General features: G+C 61.0%; 3 protein-coding genes across 13 annotated transcripts; 2 read left to right on the top strand and 1 right to left on the bottom strand.

The window, feature by feature from the left end:
• PHOSPHO1 (phosphoethanolamine/phosphocholine phosphatase 1) lies at nt 1-14131 on the top strand. 10 transcript variants are annotated; one of them, XM_063354977.1, is made up of 5 exons: nt 2267-2424; nt 8517-8619; nt 10034-10276; nt 10993-11097; nt 12055-14131. In XM_063354977.1, the coding sequence occupies exons 4-5, from the start codon at nt 11053-11055 to the stop codon at nt 12814-12816; spliced, it is 807 nt and encodes a 268-aa protein (XP_063211047.1). In that variant the 5' UTR covers nt 2267-2424; nt 8517-8619; nt 10034-10276; nt 10993-11052; the 3' UTR covers nt 12817-14131. The 10 variants fall into 10 exon arrangements, with proteins under 10 accessions (XP_063211052.1, XP_063211046.1, XP_063211051.1 ...); XM_063354976.1 differs by lacking the exon at nt 10034-10276 and having other exon boundaries at nt 2147-2285; XM_063354975.1 differs by lacking the exon at nt 10034-10276 and having other exon boundaries at nt 2176-2313.
• GNGT2 (G protein subunit gamma transducin 2) lies at nt 2244-24676 on the top strand. Of its 2 annotated transcripts, none has more exons than XM_063354983.1 (4): nt 2244-2313; nt 20692-20849; nt 21928-22017; nt 22380-24676. In XM_063354983.1, exons 3-4 carry the CDS (start codon nt 21934-21936, stop codon nt 22503-22505), a joined length of 210 nt encoding a protein of 69 aa, XP_063211053.1. In that variant the 5' UTR covers nt 2244-2313; nt 20692-20849; nt 21928-21933; the 3' UTR covers nt 22506-24676. The 2 variants fall into 2 exon arrangements, with proteins under 2 accessions (XP_063211053.1, XP_063211054.1); XM_063354984.1 differs by lacking the exon at nt 2244-2313 and adding an exon at nt 19592-19708.
• On the bottom strand, nt 14333-19525 carry ABI3 (ABI family member 3). The gene is made up of 8 exons (XM_063354971.1): nt 19282-19525; nt 17966-18133; nt 16971-17147; nt 16245-16327; nt 15993-16088; nt 15448-15629; nt 15204-15320; nt 14333-14983 (listed from the first exon to the last, which is right to left on the bottom strand). The coding sequence occupies exons 1-8, from the start codon at nt 19396-19398 to the stop codon at nt 14823-14825; spliced, it is 1101 nt and encodes a 366-aa protein (XP_063211041.1). The 5' UTR covers nt 19399-19525; the 3' UTR covers nt 14333-14822.
• Nucleotides 24677-24815: the final 139 nt, after the last annotated feature.

The raw sequence follows: 24815 nt of genomic DNA on the forward strand, positions 1-24815 counted from the left end.
TTTGATGGAGGTTCTTCAGGTGAGCTGCAAGAGAATGAAGTTTTCTTCCTGGTTTAGAGCGGCAGGTATCATGAAACCATCACGAGAGCAGAGATTCTGTTTCTCCTTGTTGTTTACCGTGGTCCAGCTGGGAAAAGCGGCTGTAGGCAGTGTTCAGGGAGCCACTTGGCTGTTCCCAGGCATGTGCAGGCTGTCTCGGGGCTTTTTTCCCCTAACACGACTGCAATTTGAAACCCAAACTTCATTTGTTAAAATGGAAGTTTTGCGGAGCGCTGCTTCACTCCGGCTGCCGTGCTGCTGATGCAGAGCTTGCAGCCCTCCTGCCCAGAGGGTCTGGCGGTGTCGCACCTTGCATTCTCCAACCTGCAACTGCAAAATCAGTCGTGGGAAAATTTTGGAGATTTGTCATGCGTGTGGTTTGGGAGCTTTTTGTTCGGGTTTGATTTTGTTTTTAATGAAGCAACAACTAATTAGTAAATATCTTGAGTAGCATGGGAAGGTTATGAAAATAAGTTGTTGCTCCATTCGAAAGTCATAACGTAGCACATTTCTCAGAAATGCATAGTCATAATTCTTCCCTCCGTGAGAAGTTGCATAGCGCGAAGAGAAAGGGGAAGGATGGGTGCGGAGGGAGCTAAAATTTTCCGACTTTCTGCTTTCTTCTGAACCCCCGTTGGGGTTAACGCATTGACATTTCTGATGAGAGCTGGTACTAGCAAGGACTAAAAGGCATTAACAAAGTGAAGTCGGGAGAAAGCTGCAGCGTAGACCTCACGTAGCCGAAGTGGTGACAGCCCCACGCCACCGGTGACGTTGAACCGAGAAGTGAGGATGTGCAGTTGCTGCTTGTACCCGTCGTCTTATTTGACCTGAACAAAAGCGCGCGTGTTATGGCTAAGTGCTGTTTCTGTTTACAGTCTTAATTTTGCAATCAGATTGCCTCAGCTCTGTTTTGCCTGTAGTCTGAGAATAACGATCAAGGGGCAACTGATAGCGGAACGTCACTTTGTCCTTCTGGGTCTTTCACGTGTGCTGCCACCACGCGCCGCATGCTGGAGGGGACACGGGAGTTAAGACTGTGGGATGTCGTGCTCGTGTCTGTGAATTGTGAGCCGCAAAATAATTCTGCGGCCCTGCGCTGGCACGTCTGAGAGCTTGCAAAATGAAAGACTGAGGCAGCGTATTGCAAAATAGTTTCCAGTTTTGCTTTTCAGACAGGAATCCAGCCTTTCTTCCCTCAGTAACTCGATGCAGGGCGATGAATTGAAGTGGTGTTTGCGTACTTTCCCTATAAAATATTGGTATGCTTTCATCTCCGTGATTAAAACTCTCAGCCTCCCTCCTCTCCTGCGAGAATTACTTAATACCTTTACCAGGAAGACAACTTGCTCAGTAAGCTCTGATAGAACTAGGAAGCTTATTAGAAAAGAACTGTCGTAAAAGAGAACTTACTATTTAAGGGTTTCCAGTGGTGGTTACTTGTGTGCGTACTGGAGCAGCCTGTGTGATTAAATTCAGTGTATTACAGTCAGATGAGCAGATATCCCTGTTCTGCAGGTGCGGAGCTGAGACCTGCCTGGCTTTATGTAAGCGGGTGGCAGCTGGGATCAGCGCTCCGGGTTATTTCTGGTCCGGACTGCGGCCCTGGCCACAGGATCACCATTTCCCTGTTCAGTTCTTTCTAGATTTTCTACATATAAGGTTCTTCAGACAGTGGATAGTGTGTATTATAATAAAGGAGATAATCGGTCGCCTCTCCGTGGCTATACGGAAGCTACTACATACAGGCAAAAAGCTGTGAACGCAGAAAACAGCAATTGGGAAATCTTACTCATCTCACGATGTGTTTCTGATGGCTTAAGCTGAGCAGGGAACAGAACGGAGCCAGCGTTTCAACTGGAGACGTCTCCGCATAATGATCTATAAAATTAGTTCAGACTGAAAAATGATTCCTTCCCAGACAGCTCAAGCACGAAGGGATCGGCTTTCTGTTAAGCCTCAGATATCATTAATAGTCCAAAGGTCTTGTGACGCTTAAAATTGCTGCCCGTGTCCTGTTCAGCCGCGGGTTTGGTAACCGTGCTCTGATTCTTGTGTAAACCCTGTGATTTCAGCAGGTTACGGTGTCCTCGCCTCCCTTTACGGTCGGGTTTCCGGCGGGCACTAAAGGGCGAAGCGCCGTGCGTCAGCGGAGGGGTTGAACTTGATCTTGGCTGGGGCCGACCCAGTTCCTGGGGCCAGGAGGAGGAAGCAGCGCCTGGGGAGCGAGAGCCCCGAGGGAGCAGGTGATCTAACTGCCCGTTGGGGCTGCAGGTTTGTCGGGGCAAATGGTTCATCGCCCATCACCGCGGAAACCAGGGAGTGTGTCAGAACATACTACTTTACCTGGAGTCGGAGTTTGTGCCCCTTTCTGTGAGAAATCGGGTATTTGAGGGGGTTTAATTCATAGGTACTCGGCCTGAGACGTTGTCTCATGTTCTGTGAAAATGTGAGCTTTTTGCTACTAGCAGAAAACTGGATTTTATTATACGGTGTCTCAAAGATTTTAATTTACCCATTTTAGGCATATATGTTCACTGATTACGGTAACCCACCCTGCCTACTGTTTAAAGAAAGTACAGAAATAATGTTAGATTGTCACGGAAGGTAAATTCAGTGGCTTAAATCGATTTAAGCTAGTGCAACTCGCGATGCGTTCTGTTGCTGTCGTAGCTCTTGGCCTTTCCCATCCCACGGAGAAATCATTCCCCAGAGGGCTGCGATTTAGTCTGGGTGCTTGCGGATGTGGAGGAGACGGCCGTGCGGGAGGAAGGGCCTGCGGAGGGTTAGCCGGGAGATGGCAGTGGAGGGGATGAAGGCAGGCAGCTTGCTCCGCTGACGGTGTCAGTGCTGGAATCTGGGCGTGCAGTAACTTTCTGGATTAGAAATCGTTTCCAGCTTGTTTCTAATTAATTGCTAATGTCTCTGGTCCCTCAGACTTTCACATTGCTTAAAGTTGTATTTCCCTGACTAGAGGCACTGAACGCCGTAAGTCCGTCCGTGTTGTGGTTGCAGCGACTCTTCGTCGTGGCTCTCGCCGGCAGAATTGTCCGAGCTCCTTTGAGTTGTGCTGAGACAGAGCCCGGGGAGTTTTGTTCTCCAGTATTTTCTAAATCCGCTCAGGAGCTTGAGGCTGCGGTGAGCAATTTGTCACCTCTGTCAGTCTCTTCACAAACCGTTGCGGTGGTTGGTGTCAGTTGGGTGGGATGACTGGCAAGGAGTAGGAGGATTTTTAGGCTTGGTTTATGACAAAGTAGATGGAGATTGAACTCGCTTCCCTGCGCAAGGGTTGGGTTTCCAGCTGAAGGAGCGCAGCGTGCTTCACAAGGTGGGCTGCAGGTCCCGAGAGCATCGCCTGGCCCCGCTCACCAGCGCGGTGGTGGGAGGGCGGCCAATGCCGCTGGCCTGGAGTGCGTGGAGATCGTTGGCGTTATCCGTGCCTCTCCTGTGCCACTTCAGCAGAAGCTTATCCCACCTGATAAAAGCCGTGTCTTTCCTGATTTCTTCTTGGCGTATAGAACAGAACATATCAAATGCTTCGACTCCTGGTGGGTGGTGACTCTTCTAATGAGTTTAGGACAGGGAACTGCTGGAGAGGGGACAGCAAAGGGCTGCAAAGCTGATGAGGGGACTAGAACCTCTCTTACGAGGAAAGGCTGAGGGACTTGGGTCTTTTCAGTCTGGACAAGAGAAGGCTGAGGGGGATCTTATCAATGCTTATAAATACTTCAAGGGGGGTGTCAGGAGGATGGGGCCAGGCTCTTCTCAGTGGTGCCCGGGGACAGGACAAGGGGTAACGGGCACAAACTTGCCCCTGGGAAGTTCCATCTCAACACAGGGAGGAACTTCTTTGCTGTGAGGGTGGCAGAGCCCTGGCACAGGCTGCCCAGAGAGGTGGGGGAGTCTCCGTCTCTGGAGACATTCCGACCCTGCCTGGCCGCGTTCCTGTGCCACCTGCTGTGGGTGACCCTGCTCTGGCCGGGGGTGGGACTGGGTGGTCTCCAGAGGGCCCTGCCAACCCCTACCAGTCTGTGACTCTGTGAGTTGCTCTTTCTTCCTTAGTGACTTTTAGCAGTAAATACACAACCGAAGCCCACGCGGAGAGGAGGAGCTCGGGGAGCCCTCAGCTTGGACTGGTGTCACCCGCACTGAGCAAAGTTGGCCATTTTCTGTGCCGAGTGTCCCGACTGCCGCACCGGGGGGGGACACAGAGAGCTGTGTGGGGAAGTCACCCCCTGCGGTGAAATGAATTTAAATAAATGGAGTTTGCTGTCGCTTTGCTTGTTGGCTCTTGAGGGTTTTCCTGAAATTGACTGTGTAAATATTACTCGGCCACCAGAAATTTATTGGTGTTTGCCAGAGTACTGTGTTGAGGAGGTGGCAGGAGGTGAGCAGCGGGGATGGAAGTTTCCTTGTCCAGGTGCCGTAGGGATTAGCTCAGCTCCTTGTGAGTAAAGGAGAGCTTCGGTTTTACTCTGAGCTTCCCCGAAATACGAATCGCAGACCGTGGGCGCCAGCACGAGGAGGTCTGATGAGGGCTACGGAGCTCGTCTTAACCCAGGTTCTTGGTGCGGATGGAAATGAAGCATGGGGGGGACGGGACGGCCAGAGGGACAGACGGTTACGTGGCCATTGTGGGCTCAGGGTTGCTTCTGTGCCGATGCCATCCGCTTGGTGGTGAAAACACCAGGACAGCCTTGGAGAGGAGCGTGCCCCGGTGTATTTCGTGTAGCGCGGGGCTGTTACACCCATTGGGAGGGATCCGGGTGCTCATGGCAGGGTTGTCGTCTATTCAGGGGTTGCCAGGAGCCAGGTCAGGCCAGTGCAGAAAGCGCTGTCCTCGCTTGCTCTCCAGGGTTCTTCACAGTGGAAAATCACTGGGATACGGGATCACCCTTGCCAAACTCCTCCGGCTGTGATGTTTCTGGAATGATCTTTGCCCCGCTGCCTTTCAGTGGGAAGGAGACAGAAGGCAGCGGAGAATTTGCCCTTTTGAGTTTCCCACTTGCCTCGTACCCACTGACGGATGCCTCGGACGTGGGCTGCTCTGTTCCCGGGAGCTGGGGGGGACTCCGAGAGGGAGGGGAACCGGCAAAACCCACGCAACGGGGTGCGCTCTGCATCAAAAAGCCAGCGTGTCTCAGACAAAATAGTGGATAAAACATTTCCTTGATAACCAGGGCTGTTTCTCAGGAGAGCTGGTGCCTGCAGGCAGCTATCGGCACCTAAAGGTCCCTGTCCTTTAACCGGGAGGAGCCGGGAATGTTGGGAAAGGTCCTGGAATAGCAACTCTGGCTGCAGAAGTGCTCCCAGCTCCGCTTGGACTGCGGCTGGACCTGAAATTTTGCCGAAACGGGGAGATTTTAGAGCGTTGGGTGCCAGGGCTTGAGCGCTGGGCCGACGTGGCGCTCCCCGGAGCAGCCGGCACAGGGAGTGCCCGCGGTTTTTTGCAGCCCGTTTTAAATCTTGTTTGCCCCTTTCCATTCTTAGCCACTTATAATTAAAAAGCAAGACAAAACTCAACCTCTGGTGGTCTCTTAACTATGTGTTTTTAAGGCCACGCTGCTCCGTCCCCTCCCTGCCCACACCCTCTGCCTCCAGCCTTTCAACAAGCTGCCCTTATTTTAGTTTTTTTTATTTATTTTTTTTTATCACAGGCGACTCCAGTAGAAATTAGACGTCCTGCAAAACCAAAGATACCACTTAAACACCGCCCAGGAGGGTATTTCGGGGTGTGGACACGTCTGTGCACCCTGCAATTCCCTGGGCCAGGGCAGAGCCAGCCCTAAAATTACCCCCCGGCTCCCCCCCCCCACCCCCCAACAAGCGTCCCCGGGGGCCGGTGGCTGCCCGGTAAAGGCTCCTTTCCCTGCACCAGTTAAAGCCCCCCCCGGGCTGTGGTTTGGGGAGCGTTCGTGCATTTTTGAGGTCCCTTGGCATCAGGGGCTGCCCCTTTATTGGGGGGCAAAATCCTCCCCCCCCCCAATGGCTAAATTACAAAATTGGCTTTTTCCAGGAGGAGGTTTGTTCCTTATTGCCCGTTGTTCAACTTTTGGGAGCAAATCGGGCCGCGGCGCTACCGCGGTATCGGCGTGGGGGGAGCAGCGCGTTCATCCGCCCCCGCCCCGGGGCTGCATTTTGGGGACCATTTGTGCGTTTTTGGGGTCCCTCAGCCTCGGGGGCTGCCCCTTTTTTGGGGAGAAAATCCCCTCCGAAGGGCAAAATTACAAAACTGGCTATTTCCAGGAGGGGTTTTGTGGCTTATTGCCGTTTTCCAACTTTCGGGAGCAAACGGGGCCGCGCCGCTACCGCGGTATTAGCGCGGGGGGGGGCGGGGGGGGGCAGAGCGCTCCCCTTCCCCGCGGGCTGGGGGCGTGGCTCCGGCGGGCCCCGCCCCTCTGGTGCGCGCCGGCGCGCCTGCCATTGGCTGCGCGGGCGGTGACGCGCCGGGACTGCGGCTGTTCCGCGGGGCCGCGCGCGGCCCCGGCTGCGTCGCTTTAAAGGGGCCGCGCTGGCGGCAGCCCCGGCAGCGGCCCCACCGCGCCGCCACCCCGGCTGCCTGCGCCCCCACCGGCGCCAACCGGGCGCTCCCGGCAGGTTCCCACCCGGTAAGGAGGCTCCGGTGGCCCATCAAGCGTGAGTCTGCACCGGGGCGGCCGGTACCGGGAGGTGCCCACCCGGTCGGGGGGTTCCGCTGACCGGTACCGGGAGGTGCCCGCCCGGCGGGAGGCTCCGAGGACCGGTGCACCGGGTGTCGGCACCGGGAGACGCCGATCCGCTACGGCTGGTGGCGGTACCGGGAGGTGCCCACCCGGTGGGGGTCTCCGGTATCGGGAGGTGCCGGTCCGGTAGGACCCCGTGGGGACCGGGGCGGCGGGTGCCGGTACCGGAGGGTCCCCACTCGGTTGGACCCTGCGGGGACCGGGGCGGCGGGTGCCGGTACCGGGGGATCGTTGTGTCCCCCCGCCGGTTGGACTCTCGGGGGACCCGTTGCGGCTGGTGCCGGTGCCGATCGGGCGGGAGCCTCCAAGCACCGACGGTGCATGAGTCAGCCCCGTTGCGGCTGTCGCCGGCACCGGGGGGACCCGGGGAGCGGCCGTGCCTGGGTCGGCGCCGGTCCCGCTCCCCGGGCAGCGCGCTGCTGGCTTGCCGGTACCGGGGCCGGAGCAGCAGCCACCGTCGGTGCCGGCACCACCGGCCGCACCGGGCTGGCACCGGCGCCGGTCCCCGGGGGGGCGAGAGGCCGCGGGATGCGTGTGCCCAGCGGCGGAGCCGGGAGCCGGTGCTGGATTCCCGCAAGCCAGCCGCCGATCCGGCACCAAACGCAGCGTTTTGGGGACAAACCCACCTGTTTTAGGGGGTTTTTGGTGGCTATTGCAGAGCCGGGAGCTCCGGCCGCAGCGGGAGCCCGTGACTGCGGTAACGCCGCGGCTGCCGGCAGGAAAAATAAACACCATTAAAAAAATCATAATGGAATGTCCCCGGTAACCCCAGGTGACCGACCGCGGCGTCGCGGCCGTCCGGCGGGACAGGCCCTTCCCGGGGGACGTGGAGGGATGCGGGTGCCGGGGGATGCGGACGAATGGACGTGGAGGGGGTCGGGGACCCCTCCGAGCTCTGCTCGCCCCCGGTTTGTTATTAATTCGCTCCTTTGCTTCTGCTTCGGGAGCTGTGTCGCGGGAGGGCGGCGGGAGCGGGGCGGGAGCGGTGAAATGGCCTCACGATCCCGGGGGGGCCGGGAGGGAGCTTTTCCCTCCTCCGCGCTGGGGGCAGCAGGACCCCCCCGTCCTCTCGTTTTGCCCTTAAAACTTGTCCTAAGGGCTGGGCGAACACCGTTGCCAAAGGTCAGTGGTTGGGTTTTGAGTTAAAATTAAAAAAAAAAACCCAAACGTTGTATGCACCAAAAAACATCAAATTTTTTTTTAAGGTTAAAAATATTAAAAGCAGGCAAGAGCGGAGCACGCCGGGGGGGTGAAAACCAGCCCAGGGGCTGTGCCCGCGATGGGGAAATGCCCCCGCGCCCCATCACTTCGGAGACTCCGCGGGTCCCGGCCCCGAAATGGGGTGCTGGTCCCCGTCCCGGCTCGGGCGCGGCGGGGGCTGGCGGGGGCCCGATCCCGCGGGGGGCGGCAGGTGCGAGGCGCTGCTCCGCGCTCCTCCTGCGCTGAACCCGCGACGGCGTTAAACCCGAAGCCCATCTGCGGAGCTGACGGGGGCGGCCGAGGTTGCTGGGCTCCAGCCTGGCCTCCCTGGGCCTCTGCGGGGCAGAAGAGCCCCAGGGATGGCAGGGGGTACGGCCAGAGCGGGGAAAACGGAGATTTTGGGGATAAACTACCCTGAGGAATCATTCTCGCGGTGAGCCCAGCACCTCCCCGCTTTTATCGGGCATATTTTGACCCTCATCCCAAATTAAGCCCCTCCGTTTGACGCGCTTAATGAGCAAATAATTTGTTTTATTTTCTGTTTTCGACGTTCAGGCTTCGCATGATGTTAGGAGGCGCTTCCGCTTCTCTCTTCTTTTGGAGGGAGTCCCTTTTTTGCAGAAGGTGGACGGACGCGCTCCCGGGAAGCAGCCGCCGGGTGAGTCATCTCGGCGCAGAAATAGCTCTGCCGGCAGCGGCCACACGGTCCTGCTGGGATGGCGCTTCCCCCACCTGGGTTCAGCGGGGTAATTTAGGGCTGGGAGATTTGCAAAGTATATTTTTCTTTTTATTTTTCTCCCCTCCGCTCCCCTCCTGCGCGGGGCCGGGGGTGGCGCTGCCGGAGCCCACGGCTCACCCCGCTTGTCTTAGCCGGAGAGGAGGAGCGCGGGTTCGTGCAGTCGCTCCTAACGCCGGCATCTCCCGTTTCTCTATTGTAAGGGGGAAAAAAAACACATGGGGGAAGGATGGAATTTGCCCAACAGCCCCCGGGGGCGAGAAGTCCCATCCCAGACCTTTATTCACTAAATAACGCCGGCTTAGATTTTAATTTCTCCTTTGAATAAAAGCCACGCGTATTTTGGTAACAGTTAACAGCAGCGTTGGGACGGCCGGGAGCAGAGGGCAGCTCTTGCGGAAGCGTGGCGGGATGCTCCCATCGTCCTGCCGGTACCTGGGGGCAGCGATTGTCCAGACCCACTTCAGGGATTGTGGTTTTCCTTAGAAATCCTTTAAAAACCGGTCCGGTGGCCTCTCTCCTCCCCCACGCCGGGGAAGGAGCCGTCGGGGCCGGGGAAGGAGCCGTCGGGGCCGGGGGAGGTTCTGGGCAGCCAGGAGCCTGGCAGAGGAACCGACAGCATTTTCCAGCTCTTGGGAACGGCTGGATTTACCCCCGCTGGGGCTGCTGGTGGCCACGGCGCTCCGGGGGGAGTGCAGGGATGGCGGGGAGGTGGGACGGGGAGGGGGGAGCTGGCGGGGAGCTCGGGGGGGGACAGGTTAAGGTGAGATGCTGCTTCCGACCTCCGGCTGGTCGGCAGCTCCGCAAGGAGCCCCGGCTAAAACAAGGGAAAAGAGAGCAAAGTGGCTCTTCCCCGTCGTCGGTCAGTTTTTTATGTACGTGACGGAACGTTAAGGGCTGGGGGGGGGAGCTGAATGGACGGCGTTTGGGGAATCTCAGCGGAGAGGGGCTGAAGGGACCGTACGTGGGGCGGAGGCGCTGCTCAGGCCTGTCTTTGACCCCATCTGCCCGGAATTCAAGCCGCGCTGTTCGCCATTCCTGCCTGGCAAAGCGCAAAGCCCTTGGGCCCAGGAGCGCTTTTCCGGGGGCGGGATGGCTCCTGTGTCCCCCGTGTCCCTTACAGCTGCCCCGGTGTGTCCGCGGGGACGACCAGCCCTCCCAGGGCTCCTGCCCCGCGCCGCTGCCCGGCTCCTTCGGGCTCCCGCCCAAATTTCTCACCGCTGGCAGCTCTTCGGAATATAACGACAAAAAAATTACAATTACTCTTTCATCTGTTTCTTTCCCCTGTTTCCCTTGGTTTGGACCTGAAAATGGCGGTGGCTAATCCCGCTCCCAGGCCGGCTGTAGCGTTATTTGGCGTCAAACCACGTCTGTAAATAACCGTCGGCTTTTGGTGGAAGCTTCCGCGCAGAAATAACTGGTGTCTGGCTTGAAGGCTTCCCAAAAGGTCGCTTTTACGAGGTTCCGAGCCGGGGTTTAACTTTGAGCGCCCGATTCCTCCTGCCGTGTGCCGCCTCAGAGCCGCCGTCGGGGTTTATTATTTTAGCAGAGTCACGAATGGCGTTTGTGCCCAAAATAGGTCAGTGCTGGGCTTCAAACCAGGCAAATCCCCCACAAATCACCTTCAGCTGCAAAACTCTTCCTGTTGTCATGCTGGTGGCCAAAAAAGAAAAAAAAAATCAGAGTAATCCTCCTAGCCCCGGCTAAGCCGAGCGACTGGTGCCCAGTTAAAATTTCCCGTGTCCCAGCGCGTTATTCCTCCCGCTGTCCCGCGTTTCCAGCCGGGTTTTGGCTGCGAGGTTGGGGCTGTTCCGAGGTTTCCCATCGCTCTGCTCCCATTGCTGTGGACCGCAAGAGGTCGGCAAAAATCCGGAGCCGTAACCCGGGCGCTGCCTGCGCTGCGGGGCAGCCTGGCACGTCCCGCCTTCGTTCTGGGATAATTACTCCATTAAAAAAAAAAAAAACCACCCCAAACTAATTACACTGGAAGAAAATCAGGGCGATTTTGGAACGGGGCACGTCTGTCAGCGAGCCCTTCTGCTTGGCCGCTTTCCCCTGCGGCAGAGCCCGGGCGCTCGGGGAATTGAGAGGGATGGGAAGCATTAAAGGGGCTCTGCCGCGCTCCCGAAACTCCTTTAATTCCTCCGCTCCTGGCAGGGAAGGTCCCGAGGTTGGGAATTGGCTGCAGGACGCAGACCCTGGCCGAGCCGTGGTGGTTGGTGCCGTGCCCAAAGGTGGCAGCCGGGGAAAACCCAAGCCATTAACCAAAAATCCCCCTTTTTCTATGGTTTGCAGCCCGGCGAGCCCTGAGCGCCGCCGTCAGCCAGGCGCGGCCTGCGGAGGGATGGTCTTAAAATGAGAAGGTGCTGCGAGGGCGTCGGGCTGCCATGCCTGTTTAAGGTCAGTGCCGTTGTCCCCTCTCCCGTCCCCACTCTCCTCGGGGTCGGCAGCGGGAATCGGGTGCCGTCCTGCGATCCGCCGGCCGGGGGGAGCGGGTGCTGCGGGGGCAGCGTGGCCTGAGCCGCGGGGGGTCGGGCTGGGGCTCCCCGGCGCTGCAGAGCGGGTTTGCGTCGGTGTTCGGGCAGGGCAGGAGGCGGCTGTGAGTTATCCCGGGCGTCCCGGGAGCCCGCGGTGCCTCCAGAGCCCGACCCGGGGCAAACTGAGGGGGGTGAGCCCCTGGCCCAGGTTGCCCAGAGAAGCTGTGGCTGCCCCATCCCTGGAGGGGTTCAAGGCCAGGTTGGACGGGGCTTGGAGCAACCTGGGCTGGTGGGGGGTGTCCCTGCCCGGGGACTTCAAGGTCCCTTCCCACCCAAACCGTTCTGTGATTCTCTGATTCGCTGAAACTGCACCCAGGTGATGGAGCAAAAATCAACCTTTTCCCCTTGGAAAAGTCCTCCAGGCTTGTCCTGGCATCAAGAGGGGTCTTCACGGGCACAGACCCCTTTCCAGAGCTGGGACAGGAGCAGGTTAGGGGGTAAATCCAACCAACCCCCGCCCCAGGATCCTCCCTGCACAGCCCCCCCCTGCCCCGAGGTGTCCCCGTGTCCCTGGGGAGGACGTGTGCGGTGGTGGCCCGGCACAGTGACCGCCGTGATTGCGGAAACGGGATTAGCGCTGACAAAATGATCTCTTTATAGGCAGGATAAACGCCTTAGGGCCGGGGCTGAGGTATGTCAGCAGGGGATTAACCCCCCCCAGGCCCAGCTGGGCTAATGAGCTGCCTGGGGGTGAGGTAGCCAAGGAGCATCGCTCTGCGGGGCTGGCAGCCTCTTCTGCTGTGGTTGCCACCGTCGCTGTGCCAGGGCCGAAGCCAAGTGCATTGAATTAACAGCTGGGCATTATCCTTCGGCCTCGCAGGGTGTGGGCATGGCCAGCCCCCGGCCTCCCAGGTACCTCCTCGTCTTCGATTTCGACGAGACCATCATCAATGAGAACAGCGACGACTCCATCGTGCGGGCGGCGCCGGGGCAGGCGCTGCCGGAGCAGATCCGCCAGACCTTCCGCGAGGGCTTCTACAACGAGTACATGCAGCGCGTCCTGGCGTACATGGGGGACCAGGGGGTCAAGATGGGCGACTTCAAGACTGTCTACGAGAACATCCCCCTGTCCCCTGGCATGCCGGACCTCTTCCAGTTCCTCTCCAAGAACCACGAGCTCTTTGAGATCATCCTCATCTCTGATGCCAACATGTTCGGCATCGAATGCAGTCTGAGGGCAGCCGGTTTCTACTCCCTCTTCCGCAAGATCTTCAGCAACCCGTCCGGCTTCGACAAGAGGGGGTACTTCACCTTGGGGCCCTACCACAGCCACAAGTGCCTTGACTGCCCGGCCAACATGTGCAAACGCAAAATCCTGACGGAGTACCTGGCGGAGAGAGCCCAGGAGGAGGTGGAGTTCGAGAGGGTCTTCTATGTGGGAGATGGCGCCAATGACTTCTGCCCTTCCGTGACTTTGACTTCCGCTGACGTGGCTTTCCCGCGGAAGGGCTACCCCATGCACCGCATGACCCAAGAGATGGAGAAGAAGCAGCCTGGAGCCTTCCAGGCCACTGTCGTCCCCTGGGAGTCAGCTGCGGAGGTCGCCCGCCATCTCCAGGAGCTCCTCAAGAAGAAGTGTTGAGGATGGTTCGGAAGAGACCTGCTCACTCTAAGCGGTTGGGACAGGAGAAGCCTGGGGGGTGACACGCTGTGCCCCGCGCTCCTCGGGCCCTGCTCCTGGGTCGCTTTCCTGCCTTTCTCCCCAGTGATTAAAGCACTTTCTCCAGGTCCCCCCTTCTCCGTCCCCTGCGGTGTTGAGCTGAAGCCTTCTCTATGCAGCTTGGACACCGACTCCACTGGGGGTGTTGGCCAACAGCGCTAACGGTGGTTTTTGTTGTTGGGGGCTTTTCTTCCTCTTTTCTTTTTGACTTCGCAAGAGTAATTCCTGAAAGACCCGAAGCCGGCCCCCCGTGGGCCGGGCCCTGCACATGCTTCCGCCAGCCGTCGCCCCCCTCGCCTGCCCGGCCTCCGCTGGCCGCGCCAGGAGCTGCGTCCTGGTGCCTTCAGCCTGGTGCCCGAGGGCTCCCTCGCCTCTTCGTGAGGCCACTGGAAATTCAATCCGGGGACTCGGGGCTCCCCGGCTTGTCCTCCACACCCCGCCTGGGGCAGGGCAGCCCCCCCAGCCGCGGAGCCTTGCGATGGAGCCAGTTGTCCCTTCAGACTTTATTCTCTGAAAAAAGGTGACGCGAGGGACAGGAAACCTTTCGGAAAGTTGGTACCTTGGAAAAAAACCCTCCTCCGGCCCATCCCACCCACTCGCCCAGGGCAGGGGCACGGCGGCCGCGTCCCGCTGCGGGGAGGGGGACCTGCCCTTGCCTTCCAGTCCCATCCTCTGCTTCTGCGCCCAGGGCGAAGTGTCCCCGTGTCGGACAGGTTCCTCCTTGCCCCCAGCCATTACCGGTGTCTCCTCCTGTTTGCTGGATCGTATGGACTGCCTTTTACCCCAGGGGGGGAGGAATTTCTCTCCCGACCTGGTGGAGGGGTGCCGAGCCTCCCCCGGGAGGTTGGTGCTGTGACGCTTCTGACTTCGGGTCCCCAGAGGCCAAACCCCCCCCGTCCCTGTGCCCCCTTGCCCCGCTGCAGTATTAATTACCCCTTCTAATTGCACGCTGCAGGGGGGACCTACAGTATTCGCTGCTCTCTGGTGTTGGCTTCTCCCGGATTTATCCGCAGCCTTACCGGCCCCTGAGGGCAGCTCGTGATCCTCCAAAGCGCAGAAACCCCGGCGGCAAACCCGAGCAGTGAGGAAATAACCAAAGCAGCCCTGAGTTGTTCCTCCTCTATTTCGTTTCCCTTCTCTCTGTTCTTCCTCCTCCAGACCCCATTCAACTGTGTGGAACTTAAAGCCATGGAATTAAAAAAAATACATATATATGTATATAGATAGAATATCTATATATTGCAGATACACGAGTAGTTTGTATCCAGGACATAAACCTGGGTGTGAAACGGCTCCCCGAGTCGCACAGACGTGTTGTTTCTCTTCCTTGGGCTGGGGCGAGGGGGGGACGGTGTTGGAGGGGGAGCAGCAGAGCGGGGCCAGGCTGCAAGCGACGCTCTGCCAGGGACGCTGTGGGGACCCCTCTGGGGCAGGACGGGGCCCTGGCTCATCCCCCGCTCTGTCTCTGATGGGGACAGCAGGCAGGGTCCCTGGGGACGCGGCCGGGTGCGGCTCTTCTTGTCCCTGCGGGTGTTTGGCCCCGTCTCCTGGTCCTGCGCTTTGGTCCTGCGCCGCCCTCGCTCCTCCCGCAGGGCCAGGGGCATCGCCAGGGTCAGACCTCGGCCTTTCCGGCGGCCGCGGGGCCCCGGGGCTAAACCTTCCCCGCGGCAGCAGCAGCCCGTGCTGCCCTCGTGGAAAACGTACGGAACAGGGAGACGGGAGAGCGGGCGGCGGGGGATGCTCTGGGTGACGGATGCTGCCGGGATGCGGTGGTACCCAGCGGTGGTACCCAGTCCGGCTGCCCACACAAGCTGCGCGAAACCCCAGCTGCGCAAAGCCAAGGTTCAAAGGCAAAGCGGAGTCGGAGCAGGAGCAGGATGCGGCCGAGTCGGGCTGGGGGTGCCGGGGGGGGCACCTGTGCCCAGCGCTCAGCAGGGCTCCACGTAGTTGCCGGGGAAGAAACCCGCTTCCTCGCCCATGACACCCTCGCACCAGCCGTCCGAGTAGCGCCGCGTGACGAAGAGGAGGGCGCCGGGCTGGAAGGAGAGCTCGTTGTCCTTCTGCTGCGTGTAGGGGTAGAGGGCCACCACTGCGCGAGGAGGGAGAGAACGGCCTTGGAGCCCGGCGAGGCCACCGCGGGGGACAGGCCACCGCCGGGAAGGGCAGGAGGGGACATGAGCAGCCCACGGCATCGCTGGCCATCCCAGCCCCGGCCACTGCCAGGGCAGAATTGGGCCCTTGGTGCCATGGCTGTGGGCAGGAGCTCAACCAAAAGCACCGTGGGGAGGGGATCTGGGGACCCACCGCACCTTTCCCCAGGTAGCTCTCCGGGGCCCAGGGGGGGTCCTCTGCGACAGGTGGCGGTGGCGGGGCCAAATCCTCAAAGTCGGGCAAAGCTGGCGGCGGCGGCTCGAGGTCATCGGGGCCTGCAGAACCCCCCCAGCAAGACCCATGGGGGATGAAGTGGCTCCATGGGGAGCAGAAGCCACGCGCAGCCCCCACCTCCCCACTGCCCTCCCCAAGCCCAGCATCCCTGGAGCACCGAGCACTCACCTGGGGGCAGGAGGTCCAGCGGGGGCACGGGCAGGTCCCCCGGGGGTGGTGGGGGCAGGTCCCCGGGCAGCGGTGGGGGCGGCGGGATGGCAGCCGCGGGCGGTGGGGGTGGCCCCGGCAGAGAGGGGGGCGGCGGGGGCGCGGGGATGCCGTCACCAGGGGCTGCCGGGGCCCCGCTGGAGCTGGGGGCGGAGGAGCGGCGGTGTCAGGGTGGGGGGCTGGCTCTGCCCCCCGCTTTCTGAACACAGACACTTGCCCCGTGCCAGGACGGGGTGTGTGGTCAGCGTGGGGGTGTGTACGTGCCGGGGTGTGTACCCACACAAGCCCTTTCCCCACTCTGTGCCTCAGTTTCCCCGTTGGGGACCTTCTCTGTAACAGGATTTCGCTCTAGAAATACACACGGCCCAGGGCGGCCGAGCTCCTGCTCCCCAACCCCCTGTTTTCCATATTTGCAGCAGAACGTCCCCGAGCAGCGGGGTGACGGTGGCTGCCCCGGGCCCTCACGACCCCCACAGGCCCTCCCGCCCCCCGGGCAGTGCCGGTACCTGACGGATACCAGCGAGGCGGTGGAAGAGGCCGCGGAGAGCTTGCCTTCGGGGACCACGGGCGGCTGGATGGGCTCGGGGACGCGGGCGCTTCTCCTGCGGGCAGAGCGGGCGCTGAGCCCCAGCTCGGCACGGGGGTGGGGAGGGGACCCCCATGGCCACAGCACTGGGGGAGCCCGTGGTGTCCCTGCCGCCGTCACCCGCTCGGTGACACGGAAAGGCGAAGCGCCCCGCACCCGTCCCCAGCCTCACCCCAGGGTGCCTGCGGCCTGCGCCGCCGACTTGGTGCCCTTCCGCGCCAGGGTGCCCGTGCGGGACAGCTGGGTGCTGTGGTCCTGCGGGCACAGGGAGACACGGAGACGCCACGGGTGAGGGCAGCTGCAGCCACCCCACGAACTCGTTGCACCCCAGAGCGCTGTGCTCCCCCGCCTCTGCGGGCAGCAGCACCCCGAGGTCTCTGCTGGGCCCCCCCCGCGCAGAAGGAGGTGCCGGTGCGGCAGTGCGGAGGCGGCCGAGAGGCGCCTGCCACCATGGGAACCGTGGCCCCAGCGCCGCCACTTCCCCCCTGTCCCTGCGGTGGCTTCGCCGGGGCCCGTGCGGCTGCCGACCCCCCCCTGACCCGCGGGCGCCTTCCTGCGCGGGTGGTTTCGGTGCTGGGAAAGGTGCTGTGGGGGTGAGAGAGTCGCGGTGCAGCGCCGGTCCCAGCGGCGCCAACGGCTTTTGCTGAGCGTTGTGTGCCTCGGTTTCCCTTTGCTGTATTGAACCGTCCTCCCCCCCCCCCCAGGCTGGGACCACCGAGCCCCCGCGGGATGAGTCCCCAGGTGGGCTGTGGGGCAAGGACAGACCCCGCGTCTCCATCCAGGAGGGGTTTGAGCCCACTCGTGCGCCCATCAGTGCAACGCTGGGGACCTCGGGGACCGAGAAGGCCCATGCGAGCCCCCTCACCCCTGGGGGACACCCCCTGAGCCCTGGGCTGACCTTTATGCCGTGGCCGATGTCATCCAGGACGCTGAAGTTGAGGGGTTTCCTGTAGTAGGGCTCCAGGCAGGGCTGGCTGGGGGGGGCCATGATCTTCTGGTAGGACGGGAACCTCTTGCTGATGGTCAACGAGCCGATCTCCCGGCGAGACACCTTCTCCTTGTGTATGTCAACCCTCTGCGGAGACGGCACTGTCCCCACTGTCCCATCCCAGCTTCTCCTCACCTCCCGCTGCCCCCTCCAAGTCCCACCACCCTCCCCAGCCCCCTCTCCCTGCCCGTAAGGGGAGGGCTCGCAGGGAAGGATCAGGATTGAGCCTGAACCCCCCACCCTGGCCGAAGCTGCAGGGACAGATCCCGCTCTGCTCCGTCATGGCAGGGCCAGTGGTGCCCTTGATGCCGCCGCAGCGGATCTGGCCCTTCCTAAAGGAGGGGAGGGGGCAGTGGCGGGGGGATGCACGAGTCTCGGCTGCCCATAAGTTCTTTTCCTGCTGCTTCCAGCGTGACCACAGGGTCCCGTCTCCTCCCATGGCTGGAAAGGCTCCAGGCGCCTTCCAAGTGCCAGGAAGAGGGCGGGTGGCCATGGGACTCCGCATCGGTGTCCCTAAGCTCTGGGAGGATGAGGCCAGGCCCCAGTGAGGGGACAGCGTGACAGCCCAGCCAACGCTCCGAGCCCCATCACTCAGCTTCGGCTCTTCTGAGGTTTCCCGGGCAGTTCCCGCGGTCCCCCTCCATTGGGATTTGCAAGTGCCCAGACTGGGAGAACTCCTGGAGACCAGTTTGGTGGACTCATGATGTGTTGGGTGCCCCCACCATGCCCCAAGCATTCCCAAGGCGAGGAAGGGGATGCTACGGGGGGCCGCCGGGCTCTTGAAGGTGTGAGGAAGGAGCGGCTTCGGCCCCTTCCGGCTGCCCAAACCCCCTTTCCCAGAGCCCACCCCCTTCTCAGCACCCAAACCCCAACACGTGCCAGCCCCGGCCCAAGGATGGTCCCACCTGGGCCACGCAGCTGACGTCGGCCTCCACCTTCCGCAGCTCGGCCGCCTGCAGGTCCAGCAGCCGGAGGAAGGCGGTGGCCAGGCTGTTGATCTGGTAGGTCACGCTGGCCAGGGACTGCGTGCTCAGCGCCATCGTCTCCTCCAGCGCCTTCCGCTTGTCGCTCGCCTGGAGGGGGAAACCCAGCCGGTGGGACGAGCACACCGCCGCTGCCCTCCATCTTCACGCCGGAGTCACACGCTAGCGAAGATGCTTCCTTCTGCTTTCCAAATGCATCAAACTTCCTCCGGCTCTGCCGGCGGGACACAGGGACACCCGGCGGGCAGCGGCCCTCAGCTTTTCCAGCACTGGGGATTCACCGTGATTTCTCCCCGGGATGCTGCCACTGGTGACAGCCAGCCATGCCACCAGCCGGCCATGTGTGGGGACAGCTGGCCATGCCACCAGCCAGCCACGCACGGTGACATCCAGCCATGTGTGGGGACAGCTGGCCATGCCACCAGCCAGCCACACGTGGGGACAGCCAGCCATGCATGGGGACGGCCAGCCGTGCCACCAGTCGTGCTGGGGACGTCTCGGCTCTCTGACCAGTTCAGCGCGTTGCCCCTTCAGCCCCGCTCCGGCGCATCGGCCACCACCAGCCCCTTGGGAGCAGCATCGGGGGCTGGCTCGAGCCAGCAGGGCCACCGAGACAGGCTCTGCAATGCACATGGGGACCCCTCCGGCCAAACATCCCCCCCCGCAAATAGGGCCAGAAGAAGCCTTTTCCCTCCTATTTCATCCAAAAAGCTCTTGCCCCCCACTTTCCCCGGGGGAGCCAGGCAGGGAGGAGGAGGAGGAGGCAGAGGAGGGAGGCTGACTGCGGCAGAGCTGCACACTTGCTCCGCGTGTGCAGGCACCCAGCTCACCTCTGCCCAGCCAGGAGACACCTCCGAAACCCTGGGGACAGCCTGGGGACAGCCCCGGGCAGGGCTGGTGTCCCTGGTCCCCTCCCAGGGCACCTCTGGAGGGACCAAACCCCCGGAGAACTCGCCCTTCGTCCCAAACCCACCCTGAGAACTGAGCAGAAAAGCTGCTGTGGAGCAAAAGGGGAAACTGAGGCACAAGAAAAAGCAACAAACAGCGGCATGCAGTGCTCGGTAGGAAGCAAACGGGGACGGTTGGGCTCCCGTCTCTGAGGGCAGAGCCTTCGTTGCCACCCACCAGCCGCCCCTCGGGGACCACCATCTCACCAGTGGTGGTCCCCCCAGCATCACGCCCAGCCCCAGAGCCACAGCTCGTCCCACGAGGTCCCCTCCCGTCCCTGTCCCCCTCACCTGCAGGTAGTTGCTCTCGCAGTAGTCGGCGACCCTGAGGAGGTTGCAGTGCTGGTCGCGCAGGACCTGCCGGCCGGCTGGGATGTTGCGCTGCTGCAGCTGCTCCAGCTCCGCCATGGTGCCGGGCTCGGCTCCCACTTCCTCCCCGGCCGCCTCGGCGCCGCGTTTTGAAGCTCGCGGCGCTGATGACGCAGGGCCCGCGGGCGCTGCGGTGTCCCCGTGCCGCCCCGAGGGACGCCCCGAGTCAGGCGTGGAGCCCACCCCGGCCACCTGCGCATGGAGGCCCACAGGAGAGCAGCGAGGAAAGGCGGGGGGCTAGCGGGGTGGAAGCCATCGTGGCCCCAGCCCCACAGGGGACGTGCCGGGGCTGCGGCTGGTGGTCACCCCACTGGGGCGGGGGATGAGAGCGGCTGCGACGGTGAAGGATGTGAGTCACGGAGGAACCGGTGGTGCAGGGTGGGGGCGAGCGACCGAAAAAGGTCCTGACCCCTGTCTCGGGACCTCCACGAGCCACTCAGGAGGTGTGGGGCTGAGCCGGGCTCGGGCGCATCCCAGGAGGGTGATTCCCTTCCCTTTGCAGTTATCAGTTGGGCAGGAGATAGAGCCAAGGGCAGCGCTTCGACTGCCAGGCCCTCCTCCCTGGGAAAGCCCCGGGCACCCCCCACGGCATCGCCCCGGGCACCGGGACCTCGCTCAGCTCAGGGGACACTGAGGGATGTGACAAGTGACCCTGCGGAGGTGCCTGTCCTTCCCTCGCCCGGGACAGTGTGTCCTTCTCCGTGCTTTGCTAACAATGATGTTCCACATCCCCGTGGGTGAGGCTGTGCCGAGGGCAGGAAATTCCCACTTCCACAGCGCTTGGAAATCCCCCTCCACCCTCCTCCTCCTCCTCCCGCTTCCTCGGGGCCTCCCGGGCTCAGCCCCAGCGCCTTTGCACCGTCCGGACAGGAGCAAAACCCACGTTAGGGCTTGGCCCTTCCTGAGCCCACGGCCCCACCAGCACAAGGACGAGGGAAATGATGAATTTCCTCCAGCACCGTCCCAGCTCCTCACACCCTGAAGGACCAAGAGCTGCTGGAGCTGCTCCCGGTCCCCGCCGAGGCTGCTCCAGCCCCCGGACGTCCCCTGGAGGTCCCCCCGCCCCTGCTCCCCTCCTCTCCATCCCCTCCTAAACTCTGTGAAAGCTGCTCTGATTCCCACAGGGGTCCGGTCCCTCCATCCCAGCAGGACCCAAACACCCCACAGGCTCAGACACCCATGGCCAGGGGCTCAAGGGCTCCCCGCGTACCCCAGCCACCCACCCGTCCTCCCCCATCCTCACCCTCCCCGCAGCCCCACCACCGATTACCCCAGGGCTTTGAGGCTAATGCCCAACACCTGATCAGCTTATTCTCCTGAGTCTATTATCAGCTTAAGGACAAAAGACATCTGCTCCCCACCGCCCTCCCAGAGAGCTGAAGGAGCCTTCACGCCTGGATCAGGAGAGCGAGGGTCCAGTTGACGGCGTCTCCTCTTGGATGGATCTCTGAGCATCTCACTGTGAGAGGGGCAGCCCCTCGTCCCCGGAGGTAAGTGGCTTCGCTCCCTCCAGGTACAAATGGCATCGTGGGATCCACCAGGTTTGGGAGCCACCTCCTGCGCGGGTTGGTGGCACGGCTGGGCTGTGGCTCTCGGCTCCTGGTGCTCTGCCACAAGCATCTCCCGGGGCATCGGTGGGGAGAGGAGCACGGGGCACACGCCATGAGAGCAGCCGCAGAAAGCCAGCGGCGCCCAGGGCCCACAGCTTGATGCCTTCCAAAGCAGGGCCAAGGCATGTTTCAGCTTAATCACAGTTATTATTTTTTTTATTTAAAAGGTTGTGGCCAGGTTTTCAAACCCAAGCCTAAACACAGGGCGAGATCTCAACCAGCCGTGTGGGAATCTCACATAACCCGTGGAAAAGTGTTGGGTTTTTCCAACCCACGCGGCCCCAAAATCTTTCTGTCGCAGCGAGCAATTTGCCTCTGCGTGCAAATAGCCGAGTCCACAGCAATGATGGGGCCTCAGTCCATGTTAGCACTTACCAGGGGCTGGGGGGGTATAAGGAGGGGAGGGAAGGGGAAAAAAAAAAAAAAGGAAAAAAAAAAGGAAAACCAGAAGATACTAAAGAGATTTAGTTCCTTAGAAAACCTGCAAAGATGCTCTTGCCCAGGCACAGCGCAGAGATCAGGAAGGTCGAGTTTGCAGACGCAGGTTCTCCTCCGAGACCGCTGCTCCGAGAGCCCCGAGGCAGCGGCTCTTCTCCGTGCTCAGACGGCCCCGCTGAACTGGCCACCCCCTGTCTTGGGGAAACAGCCTCTGCGGTAGCAAAAACCTCCTTAAAAACCAGGCTGGATCCTCCTCCGCTGCCCTCGAGCTGCATCTGTCGCTCGACGTGCCTGCTGAGAACTAGCAAACGAAGATCTGGTTACAGCAGATGTTACAAGAAGGGTTTTGAAAGGTGCCTTCAGCCTCGGGTTATTTTTTTAGCATCAGCCCATGTCTCGCCGTGGGGGTAGCCGAGACATCAGCGGTGTTTGCAATATTCTTAGGGCCAAAGCAATAGCCCTCATGTGCCTTAGAAGCCCATCTATATACTACTAATGCGCCGTTTCCCTGTGGTTACAGGGCAAAATGGCTCAGGACATGACAGAGAAGGAGCTGCTGAAGATGGAGCTGGATCAGCTGAAGAAGGAGGTGAAGAACGAGAGGCAAATGGTGAGTTTTTCCCCCAAAGCACAAAGGGGCCATTCCCCGGCGTAACTTCCTGACCCGATTGTGCTGCAAAGATAAAAAAACCCACAACCCCTGAAATTAAACCTCAAATACAGGCACAAGCACGTGTGTTTGCACCTCTCCCCTTGAGGCAAACAGGTCCCTCGGGCTGGGAATTGCAGCCCCACACGCAGCGAGGTGCCCGTAGCACCCCAGGGGTGCTCTCGGGGACACCCCCCGCTGGGTGGGACGGTCACGGCCGCGGTTTCCCCTCTCCCGGCCGCACGAGCGGGTTTGTAGGCAGCCGAGGAGGGCGGCGAGGGTTCGTTCCCGTATCCCACGCAGAGCATCTCCTTCCTTGGCAGGTCTCCAAGACCGGCAAAGAGATCAAGGAGTACATCGAGTCCATGGCGGGCGAGGACCCGCTGCTGAAAGGTGTCCCCGAGGACAAGAACCCCTTTAAGGAGAAGGGCGGCTGTACGATAAGCTGACACCCCCCCGCTGCTGTCACCGCGGGGGACAGGGATGCTCCCGTGCGCAAGCCAAGACTGTCAGAAACCTGCTTTCCCTGTAGTGTGACCTCAGCGCTGGAGAGTTGAGAACCAAAGCGTAGCGCATCTAAAGGATGGTAAAAGGAAAAAAAAAAAAAAAAGAAAAGAAAAAAAAGAAAAAAAAAGAAGAAAAAAAAATGTACCCCACTGCCACAGGAGATGAGGTTCAGCAGCCAGCGCAGCGTCTGCTCTCGTGCTCTCACGGCTGATTTACATTTGGTTTCCTGCAAGCAAAACTTCTGCATTTTCAGCAGCCAGCAGCAAACTGGGCTTTAGCGAAACCGCGGAGCTGTGTCTAGTCTCAGCCTTCTCCAAGCAGCCCAGCGCCGGCGCCGAGCCCTGGCTTGCTGCAGAAGAGCCTCCCAGCAGAACCTTGCTCAAGCCATTTCCTCTCGGTGCCTCGGTTTCCCCATCTGGCACAGGAGGGCGATACCCACCCTGCTGCCTGGAGGCTTCCAGGGGTCTGAAGCTTTCTTCTCTTTATTCCTACACGTCCCTCCAGCTGGTGCCCACCGCTGCCCACCACTCCTGCAGCCCGCGGCTCGCACCCACCAGGCACCCTGCATCGAGAGGCGGGGGATGGCCAGAGCGGGGCTGGGTGAGCTTCACCCGGCGCAGGGCAGGGCACGGGAAGGAGTAAAGCCCCAGGCAGCTTGTTCAAACTCTCACCCCACCTCTCGGTCTCGCTTCCTCCCCTGGAAACCCCCTGGCAGCCGTGGGAAAGCAAGCCCAGGGCTGTCAGGTCCTGCCCGCGACCGTGGTGGCTCCAAGCGCTGCAGCCCCTTCACCATCATCTCCTCTCTGCTGCCACGACCGGGCCCCAAAGCCTCGTCCCACCGGTGACGGGGATGACTGGGAGCAAGCGGTTTGGGGTGGCAGCAGGTCCTTGGAGCAAGACAGGACCCGCCAAGCCCCAGGCGAGCAATACCCCGGCCATGATCCTCCTGCTCCCAAGGGCAGCTTTTTTCTAGGACAAATTTCATCCTCTGCCTGATAGAAAAAAGCACAGCAGCTGGGGCACGGCCCGCTTCTGAGTTCAGCAGGGTGATACTTCGGGGACGATTTGTGGGGTTTGTTGTTCGGGGCTTTTTGGAAGTTTTGGGTTTTTTTTAAATCATACAAGTACTTTTTTTTTTTTTTTTTTTAAAAACATACATATTATCGTTGGGAACTCTCCAAAACATCCCCAGATGGCCAACCCCAAAGGGAAGCAGCAGCTCTTTGTATTTCTCAGAGCCCTCCAGGTCCCACCGAGGCCGCACTCTGTCCCCATCCCGCTTCTGCTTCATGCCAGCCCCCCGGGACACGCTCCCCCGGGCCCAGCCAGCTGCTGCTGGGGGTGACACACGTCCCACGGCTGATTGAGACACAGCAAAGGCACCGGCTGCGAATGGAGGGCAGGAACGAAGCTCCCCCAGCCCACGGACGAGGCTGCTGGGGAAGAGGCGCTGGTGCAGCAGGTCGGTAAGGCCGTGGGTCCATGATGACACTGGTGATGGCTGCCAGGGCTCCGGCAGTGCGTGGAGACAGGCCTGGGAGCAGTTTAAACGCAGGGAAATGGCTTTCGACCCCAACCGGAACGGTGTTCTCCTGCCTTCCAGGCTGCCACTTGGTGCCATCGCCAGGCCGGCCCTGCTGGGCACGGAGGCCTTGGGGCAGAGGGGTCCCAGCCCCACAGACCCCACCATGGCAGAGGAGGGACACAGGAAAAGGCTTTTCCTCCCTTCCCCACCGCTCCCCCGCCGCCAGCGCCTCAATATCACCTCCCTAGCCAAAAAAAAAAAAAAAAAAATTAAAAATAAAGGTGGTTTTGTTCTTGCTCGCAGACGCTAAATAAACCCGCCAGCTCGACCGTGGCCTGTGTCTTTCTTGCGGTGGGGCTGGCGGCCCTCAGGAGAGCGGCTTCTCCTGGGCCCAGGCGGCGCTGGGGAGCCCGGCCTGCCCCTAATCAGGCCGGGGCTCCAGGGATTGACCCGTTAATCGACGTTAAACGGCTGGAAAACTGCGTCAGAGCCGGCTAAACCGCTGCTGAAGGGATTCGGGGCGCTTCAGGCCCAACAGCGGCTTAAACCGCGCCGTTCCGACCCGAGGCCCCTGAGACCGCCCACCCGCGTCCGCGAACCGGCGACACCGGGCTCCGCCGCCCTCCAACCCTATAGCGCAGTGGGAGGCGGGGCTGAGCGCGTTTCCAGCCAATAGTAGCGCCGGGAGTCGAGAGTGTCATCCCGTGCGCCCAATCAGCGCCGGCAG

The sequence above is a fragment of the Chroicocephalus ridibundus genome, chromosome 17 (genome assembly GCF_963924245.1).
Source record: "Chroicocephalus ridibundus chromosome 17, bChrRid1.1, whole genome shotgun sequence".
Taxonomy (NCBI): domain Eukaryota; kingdom Metazoa; phylum Chordata; class Aves; order Charadriiformes; family Laridae; genus Chroicocephalus; species Chroicocephalus ridibundus.